The sequence below is a fragment of the Acinonyx jubatus genome, chromosome A2 (assembly GCF_027475565.1).
Source record: "Acinonyx jubatus isolate Ajub_Pintada_27869175 chromosome A2, VMU_Ajub_asm_v1.0, whole genome shotgun sequence".
In the NCBI taxonomy this organism is placed as follows: Eukaryota; Metazoa; Chordata; class Mammalia; order Carnivora; family Felidae; genus Acinonyx; species Acinonyx jubatus.
Window position 1 is genome coordinate 161,700,225 of NC_069383.1, and position 9,120 is coordinate 161,709,344.

The 9,120-nt window shown below is 62.0% G+C and overlaps 2 protein-coding genes across 3 annotated transcripts; one reads left to right on the forward strand and one right to left on the reverse strand.

Annotated features, from left to right (window-relative positions):
- Positions 1-260: 260 nt before the first annotated feature.
- On the reverse strand, positions 261-5,798 carry LOC113596416 (uncharacterized). 2 transcript variants are annotated; one of them, XR_008297332.1, is made up of 5 exons: positions 4,986-5,798; positions 3,625-4,413; positions 2,034-3,340; positions 1,166-1,801; positions 261-968 (listed from the first exon to the last, which is right to left on the reverse strand). XR_008297332.1 is itself a non-coding variant. In XM_053220033.1 (4 exons), exons 3-4 carry the CDS (start codon positions 2,576-2,578, stop codon positions 1,378-1,380), a joined length of 969 nt encoding a protein of 322 aa, XP_053076008.1. In that variant the 5' UTR covers positions 2,579-3,340; positions 3,625-4,413; positions 4,986-5,798; the 3' UTR covers positions 261-1,377. The 2 variants fall into 2 exon arrangements, 1 of the variants encoding a protein (XP_053076008.1); XM_053220033.1 differs by having other exon boundaries at positions 261-1,801.
- Positions 4,805-7,731, forward strand: ZNRF4 (zinc and ring finger 4). Its single transcript, XM_027049371.2, is given in 3 exon segments — positions 4,805-5,524; positions 5,527-5,626; positions 5,628-7,731. Coding segments are annotated over 3 exon segments (1,350 nt in total). The 5' UTR covers positions 4,805-5,301; the 3' UTR covers positions 6,655-7,731.
- Positions 7,732-9,120: the final 1,389 nt, after the last annotated feature.

Sequence of the window (9,120 nt, forward strand, 5' to 3'; positions counted from 1 at the left end):
CCCCACCGGCTCCCCGTGCTGCTGGCTGGCATCCCAGCTCTGACCCTCCGCCTGAACCTGCTTTGCTCACGCCCGTGCAGGCTGGAAGTGTTGCAGAATCCTGTCAGTCCCCCTCGTAGCCTCCGGCCGGTGGCTGGAGCATAAATACCCCAGCTCCCTCCTCCCTCTGCACTGTCTCCCAGAAGTCCCGGATGGGACTGAGCCCCCTCTGCCTTCCACGGTCACCTGCTCATGAGTGCCGCCTTCCCCCCACCCCCATTTCTGGCTCCTTCCCCTCCCTCTCTCACTATCCCACTGCCCTCCTGGGCTTCCTGGAATCACTTACCCCGTCAACTGCTTGTACCCGAATCCTTGTCTCAGGGGAACCCAGATACACAGGCTTTGCGTTGCGCTTACAGTAAAAGGCAAAATGCCCATTTCTATCTGCAAGACCCTCCGGGATCAAGGCAGTTACCCACGCCAGCCACACTGTTCTTCACGTTTCTTCAGACACACTGACCCCTCCTGCCACAGGACCTTTGCCCGTGTGCTGTTCCTGCTCCTTGGAACTCTGGTCTTCCCCACCCCGTCTCCTTCTGCCAACTCCTCCTCACCCTTCAGGTCTTGGTTTACATGACAACCCACTCGGAGAGGACTTCCCTGACCACCTTCTATGCCAGCCACCATCTCCTTCTGAGACTTTCTCCTCCTCTCCTCCGCCCGCCTCTTCCTCCTCCCTTCTTCCTTAAAAAAATTTTTTTAATGTTTATTTATTTTTGAGAGTGAGAGAGACAGAGCATGAGTGGGGTACGGGCAGAGAGAGAGGGAGACACAGAATCCGAAGCAGGCTCCAGGCTCCGAGCCGTCAGCACAGAGCCCGACGCGGGGCTCGAACTCACAAACCGCGAGATAACCTGAGCCGAAGTCAGGTGCTTAAGCAACTGAGCCCCCCAGGCGCCCTTCCTTCCTTCTTCTTCTTTTCCTTAAGGCTGTTTGGGTTTTTTGAATGTTTTGCTTTGAAATAATCATAGACTCACAGAAGAACGGGGTCACCACACGCCGCAGAAAGTACAGGTTCCTGGACACCCTCCACCCAGCTCTCCCGAGTGATGACATTTTACATCAACCCGGTAGGATGGGCAAAACCCGGAAATTAACGTGGGTACAACGTTGCTAACAAACTTACCTCATCCGGGGTTTGACCGGCCCAGGACCCCGGCCAGCGCCGCTCACTGTATTTCGTTGTCACATGTCCGCGGTCTCTCATCTTCCACGACCTTGACCTTTGGAAGAGTTTGGGGGACCGCCCCTCCGTTCCGGTCTGTCTGATATCGGCTCAGGACGAGCCTGGGCTGGGCAGCGTGGCCCGGGTCCCACGGAGGGGACGCTGCGTCCTCCTCAGGGCGGGAGGCCAGGAGTCGCCCGAAGCCGACGCGTCTCATCCCCGGTGATGTTAACCTTGATCCCATGGTTACCCCGGTGTCTGCCAGGATCCCCCCACTGGAAAGTTATCATTTTACTTTTCAAATTAGCGAAGTCTCTTGGGAGAGCTACCCCGCTGGTCCCCACACTTGGGCCCACGAGTTCCGCCCAGCTCGTCGGGGTTGACCTTGACTCCTCAGACACTTGGGCTTGTCTCTTTGTTGTCTGACTCCCGTCACGGGACCGATCGCCACGTGAGATATGCCCGTTCCCTTGTGGGTCGCTTTCCTCCTCCACTGGACAGAGCCCCTGGACGGTGGGGACTGGGTTGGTGCCAGTCACTTCCATGTCCCCAGCGCCCAGCCCAGGGTCTCGCACACGGTGGGTGCCCAGCACATATCTGATGAACAAATGCACCAAACGAAATGACGCCAGCCAGCACATCCCAGGTCGACTTGCGGGAGTGTGATTTGGTGGCACCCCAAGAATGTTCTAGAAGCAAAGGTCGTTCCTCTCTTCGGGCTCCCATTCGAACGCGCCTGCCTTGGGGAGACCTTCCTCGAACCGCCCCACCTCATGCTGCCCCCGCTTTCGTTTCCTTTGCTGCGTTTCGCACCCTGAAATTGCTTCACCTGACGGCTGGTTTATTCATGGAGTTAATTCGTTGTCTGGCTGACTTCCCTCTTCTCGGCTGGAACAGAATCTCCGTAAGGTCGGGGGTTTTGTCTCCGTCACGGCTGTGTATCCGGCACCCAGCGCGTCGAAAGGAGCCAGGGACGCAGCGGCACAAAGGGAGACCCACACAGAGACAGAGACAGAGACAGAGGGCAGAGACAGAGAGACAGAGGGCAGAGACAGAGACAGAGGGCAGAGTCGGGCAGCGGAGGTACCGACACAGAGACAAAGGAGGAGGAAGAGGGGTGAGACAAAAAGAGCCGCCCCCTGGCTGGTGTAGAAACGGAAAGATGGAGAGGGAGGGAGGGGGACAGGAAAGGGAGGGCATCTGATAAAGAAAGCACCCTTGGCAAACACGTTGGCGGGGGGCAGCTGGGAGTTCAGCCCAACTGGGTCCTCCAGGAGGTGACGCGGGATGCGCACCCCAGAGCCCTGGCATCTGAGAAGGGGGAGAGACGGGGTGTTCGGTCCTGGGTCCCCGGCCGCGCCCAGGGGTGTTCATTTGCTGGCACGTTCCAGGCCACCTGCACGTGAGCCAAGAAGGTTCCAGAAGCCAGAGGAGCCTCCAGAAGGAGGGCCACGCGGCCGAGCCTTTGATCTGGGACTTCGGGTCTCCAGAGCTTCGAAAACATTAATCCCCGATGTCCTCGGCCGCCCAGTTTGTGGTACTCTGTCACGGCAGGCCCGAGGGAGCCAAGACGCCCCGTCGTCACCCACCGCGGTCTTTGGCAAACCGCTTTCTCCGTCTCCCCCCCATCCTCGTCCGTCCGCTCCTTTGTGCACCAAAACGTTCCCTAAATATCGGCTCTCCTGTTGTCTTTCTCTCCAAACGTCGTGAGAGTCACAGAAAGCGCAAATATCTTGCCACGGAGAGATGGGGTTTGCAAAATACAAAGACTCAGAAAACCAGATGAGGTTTTAAAATCCCAGCGGGGACAAGGACCCGTCCCTCAGGGAAATCAGTTGCTCGAATGACGTGAAAGGCGGGGGCACCAAGGGACTTCGGGGAGGAATCCCAGGGGGAAGGGCTTCGGCAGGGGTAACGTCACTCAGCCCCAAGCACCTGCTGTCCTCTTCCTCACTCAGGGCTACTGTCCCCTCTGAGTCCCTTCCCTGAGTGTCTGTCCCCTCCGTGGCTTCCCAGCCTCCCTGTCCCTCTGCAGCCAGCAGCCAGAGGCCTCTTGCAGAAACACAAGTTGCTTTTTATTTCAGGAGCAATCAGCGAATTCGTTCCCATCGCACAAGAGCCAAGCAGTGCAGAAATCTAGAGAGTGGAAAGGGAAAAGGCAATGTGGTCCTGCCCTCCCTCTCAGCCTTTCTGTGGCTCCCATCGTCCTCCGTAGCCTTGCCCACCCTCTCCTGTCCTTGGGTCAGACCCTCTTTCCAGACACGCAGCTCCCCTTCCCTCCCCCCTCCCCGTCCCTCCCTCCCTCTCCTTCCCTCCCTCCCTCTCCCCCACTCTCTCCCTCCTCTCAAGACCTTCTTACTCTCTTCGCATTCCCAGCATGCTGTTCCCTGCCCTCTGACACCAAGTTCATCCTTACTCACCCTCCATTCTCCACGTGGTGACACCTCGCCTTGTCGGGGACAAGGATTCCAGGGGCTATTCCTGTCCTAGGGCCGCTGTAACCTGTGCCACCCCCTGGGGCAGGGCTGGGGGAAGGTCCTCCAACAGCAGAAACCCGTCCTCTCCCCACGTCGGTGTCGGCGGGGCGGGCTCCTTCCCAGGGCTCACAGGGAGACTCTGTCCCCTGTCCTCTCCCCACCCCACCCAGCTTCTGCTGTGGCCACCACGTCACTCCGGTGTCTGCTTCTGTTGCCACATGGCCTTCTGCCCGTGTGTCCCTGTCCCCTCCATTGCCGTCTGAGGGCCGTCCTGGGAGGCATGGGGCCACCAAGAAATCCCACAGAGCAAGTAGCCAGGCTGGCAAAGTGCCACGAGGGGACAGAATGCCCTTCCGGGCACCACAAGCAGCTTTGCAAGGCCCCAGAGGTCAAGGAATCACGATGCAGTCGGAGCGTTGAAAAGCATCGGGCTTAAGAGATTGGCAGGGTCCTGACCACCGTGAGTGGCCGGGGGGCGGCGGGGGGGTGGGGGGACTTGTGGGCCACACAGAGGAGCCTGGACTTCATCTGGAGGGCACTGGGGGGCCACGGGGAGACCAGAGGCTGGGATTTTAGACAGATCCCTGACTAGAAGGATTTCAAAGCAGAGGCGGGTCAGGGAGAGGGAGGACGTGAGACCCAGAGCCGAGCGCTGATCGTGCTTTGTCTCCTTCACCGCCCACACCGTCCGTCTTACAGGATGTTCCTCATCATTGTGCTCAGTTTCCAGACCTGGAACCGGGGGCCCAGAGAGGTCGAGTGATTTACCTGGTGCCATACAGCTTGTGAATGGCAGAACCGGCCATCCAGACCTGAGCAGGCTAGCCTAGCCCAGGAGGAGGCAGACTCGGGGTGGGGGGTTTGGGGGAGAAGGGGAGGGGAGGCCGGGAGGCTGTCACCCAGGGCTCTGGCGGAGGATGGGGACACAGCTGGGGACCAGGCTGGGGAAGAGGCACCGAGGTGGGAGAGTAAAGCTGGTGCAGGACTGAAGGCATACCAGGCAGTGGGTCAGGGACCCCCCCCTTTCCCACCAGCGCCCCCCCCCGCCCCTGGCACCCTTCTCCCCCACCCCCTCAATCAAATCTAGTTAAACTCTAAAGACCTATGAACTCAGACCTAAGTCCTGAGAAAGAGCCAGCCCCGGAGAAAGGGCCCTCTAGGCAGAGAGCACAGCCTGTGCAAAGGCCCTGGGGCAGGACCAGGCCTGGCGTGTTGTGGCGACAGTGAGGGGGCGCCTGTGGCTGGAGCAGAGGGAATAGCGGGGGAGAGGGAGGAAGTTGGGAATTTGGGTTTTAAGAACCGACCTCGTGGGGGGAGGGTGTCGTGAACAAGTCTGGGTCCTTCTGGGTATCTGAAAAGGGGGCATCTTCCTGGGTGGGTCTCTGGGAGGCTGGGGAGATGATGCTGTACAGGACGAGTGTGAGTGCCGGGTCCGGGCCACCGGGGGGCCGCTCTGTGGCACCCCTGAGCCTCACAGGCTCCAGGAACTGAGCATGCTCTGAACCTCCCACAGGTTTCCTCAGAGCCTGCTCGGGCCACCGGCTCTGAGACCCAGGAGTTCTGTCCCGGCCACAGCCCTAGGCAACCGGGGGGCTCCTGGGGACAGGATGTAACAGGACGATGTCACAGAGGCCAGCGGCACCTGGAACCCTGGGGGCCCCTGGCCTCGGTGCCATCCTCCAGCACGGCCTCCCGGGCGGGTCGACTGCTCCTGAGACCGGCCTTCACAGACACGCCCGATGCACGCTGGGTGCCACCGGGAGCAGTTTCTGCCTGGGGCCGCCCGGGGCCCGGCTGCCCCGCTCACCCGCCTCTGAGCACCCCCTCCGAGCTCGCCTCCCTTCCACCCGGGCCACCGGCGCCCTGGGAGGCCCTGGAGATGCCCGCAGGCCTCCCGTCTGCGGTCCCCGGCGGGACCTAGCTGCGCACAGCGCCCGGAGGAGGCGGAGGGGGGGCGGCCATGGGGTGGCGGTCGCCCTGATCCTGCTGGCCCTGCTGGCCCTGCTGGCGCCCTCGGGGGCGGTGGTGCGGGCCGTGCGGGCCGGCAACGCCAGCACCCTGGACTTCGCGGGCCTGCCGGCCCTGTTCGGGGTGCCCCTGGCCCCCGAGGGCGTGCGGGGCTACCTGACGGAGACAGAGCCGGCCGACGCGTGCCGCCCCATCGAGGGCCCGCGGCCGGGCAACGGCTCGCTGGGCGCCATCGTGCCGATCCGCCCAAACGACTGCACGTTCGACCTCAAGGCGCTGCACGCGCAGCGGGCCGGCTTCGAGGCGGCCGTCGTGCGCAACGCGCGCTCCGACGAGCTGGTGCGCACGGCGCCGGCGTTCGAGGAGCCGCGACGCCAGATCGCCATCCCCTCGGTGTTCGTGGGCGAGGCCGCCTCGCGGGACCTGCGGCTCATCGTGCGCTGCGACAGGGCGGGCCACGTCCTCCGGCTGCCCAACTACCCGCCGTGCCCCGAGCCGGACCGCCACCCCGTGCCGGCCGCATCCTGGGTGCTGGGCCGCGCCCTGGCCCTGCTCACGTCCGCCGTCTTCCTCCTGCGACGGCTGTGGCGGGCCTGGGGGCCGGTGGCCCAGACGCAGGCCCGCCGGAAGGCCCGGGTCCGCACCTTCACGCGGAGGAACGACCTGTGTGCCATCTGCCTGGATGACTACGAGGAGGGCGACCGGCTCAAGATCCTGCCCTGCTCCCACACCTATCACTGCAAGTGCATCGACCCCTGGTTCGCCCAGGCCGCCCACCGCTCCTGCCCCGTGTGCCAGCAGTCGCTGGCCGGCACGGAGGACGGCTCCGACTCCACCGTCCAGAGCTTGGGCGACGAGGACCCCTCGCTGCCCGGCCACCGGCCCCCGCTCTGGGCCGTCCAGGCCCGGCTGCGCTCGCGGAGGCTGCGGCTGCTGGCCCGAGGCAGCTCGCACGGCCGCGCCGAGGCCACTGCGTCCCCGGAGAGGCCCCCAGAGCCGCCGTGAGGCCCCGCGGCCCCTGGCCGACCCAGATCGGGGCAGGGAGGGTGGAAATGCGGAGTGTTTCTAGTCTAGAGAGAATAAAGTGGGTCTGAAAGCGGATTCTCGCCCTGGCTGCTGTGAGACCACGGCTTCCGGCCCCTCCTGCCGCCCGTGTGGCGGACCCCAGCGGAGCCTGAGGCTGGATCCTGGGGGCGGGGTGGGGGGAGTCGCCGTGCGGTCACCAACGGTGGCCCTGGGACGCCCTGTGCCTCCGGTCCAATCCCGGGCACGCGGGCTGCTGACCCCCGGTTGGCTTATTCGTTACGCATTTCAACGTTCTGTGTGTGTGTGCGTGTGTGTGTGTGTGTGTGTGTTTCAAAATGTTTCACTTTGCACTGATTTTAGGTTTCCGGAAGAGTGGCAGAGATACTCCAGAGGGTTCCCACATACCCCTCACACCTCTCACGTGGCCCGAGAAAGCACCGTGGGCACGTTATGGTGAACTCACGTCCAGCTTTTATCCGAATTTCCCCACCATTGCAAAATTTCATGGTGGAGAATGTCAAACGCACCCACATAGAGAGGATGGAATAATGACCGCCCCCCCCCCCCCCCCGTCCTGCCACAAACCCATTACTCAGATTCGGCCAGTGTCTATCTAGGGCCGCTCTCAACTCCTGCGCCCTTCCACTCACCCCCTCCCTTGTCATTTTGATGCCAATGCCAGATGGGTTTCATCTGGAAGCATGGGGTGTTTCGAAAGCAGCGGCTCTCAGCGGGGGTGGGGATTGGATTGATCCCAGGGTCATGGGATCGAGCCCTGTGTCCAGCTCTGGGCTTAAGGTTCTCTCTCTCTCCCTCTCCCTCTGCCCCTGTCTCCTGCTCGCGCACACTCCCCCTCTAAACTAATAATAATAATAATAAACCCCACGGACTTCAGTATCGTGTTCAAAATAATGATTCCCTAACAGCCTCAGACATCCATCCAGGAGACTCATGGAAATGCGGACCCCGTGATGTGTGTTTCTTTGGGCTGTCTGGCTCAGAATCTACGTAAAATCTAGAGTCGTCGGCGGTCTCCTAGGTCTTTTTTTTTTTTGAAGATTTTATTTTTAAGCGGTCTCTACCCCCCACATGGGGCTCGAACTCACAATCCCGAGATCGAGTCCCCGGCTCCACCAACAGAGCCTCGGTGCTGTCCTAAGTCTTAACGGACAGCTCCTCCCATTCCCACCCCCCCACCCCTTACTTTTGCTTTGCGATGTATTCGTTGAAGCCCTATGGGTCATATGTGGTGACGTCTCCAGCCGGGGTTTCGCCAAGCCTGTCCCTGGGGTGCCATTTAGCATGTTTCTCTGTCCCCTGTCTCCCGGGACTTTGCAGCTGGATTCAGAGATCAGCTCAGATGTGGTTTAATTTTCTGGCAAGCAGATAAGGGGCTCCCACACCCCTTGAGAAGGGCTGGGCCATATTAAGGGGCCTTCGGGGCAATGAGTGCGGGACAGTTGTATGGCCCATTGCCAAGCACGATCAGGAAGGTCAGGGAGGGCCCATTCGATCTGATGCTGCTGACACGAATGGTGGGGAGGAGGTGCGTGTGCAGGAAGAGTAGTCCAGGCGGAGGGCACGGCCCATGCAAAGGCCCTGGGGCAGGGCCAGACCTGGCGTGTTGGAGGAGCTGTAGCAAGGAGGCCCGTGTGGCTGGAGCAGGGGGAGCGAGGGGGAGACAGGGAGGAGGGGAGGGAGGGAGGGAGGGGGCGGCTTGCGCAGGATCTTGTAGATTTGGGGAGAGAATTCGGTTTTGACTCTGAGGCGCTGAGTAAGACCGCTGGACGGGTTTTAAGTAGCTCCGAGAAAATCCTGGGCACCACTGCTAGGTCCCCATCTTCCAGACGAGGCAGCCGTGGCCCGGAGAGGCCGAGTGGCTTGCTTGGGGTCATGTGGTGTAGGAGTGATGGTGGGGTCTGGACCCGGCGGTCTGGCCCCCACAGGCGAACGTGTGTGAGCGGAGTCAGAGGTTTCCCGCGCGACGGGCACTTAAGTGTTTTCCGCTCGTGCCTTGCTGTCCGCCCTGCACGACGAAGCTGGGGGCCTCCGAGGCGGTTTGAGGGAAAGGGTCTCCCTTCCTGGATCGAGGAGGGCAAAAAACAGGGTGTTGGCCGCGGCGTGCGCGTGCGTGCACAGAGGTGGGCTGAGACCCTTGCACGGGGTCCCTGGGGGGCCACAGCTCTGTGACAAGGACCTCACACCCGCCCTGCTCCCGGCCCTAAGGCCACAAGCAGAGGCTACACTACTGGCCTCCACTGTGAAGTCTCTCTGAGCCTCAGTCTCCCCATCCGTAAAGTGGGGACAGCGGTAGCAACGGCCCCGCGGGGCTCCCCGGGTGTGGACGATGCTAAGCACAGTACCCGGCCCCGCGCGTTCCATCTGTGTGTGGCAATTGGCCAGGCGACCTGCCTGCAGCCCAGCCGTCATACTGGGTGAGCAGCC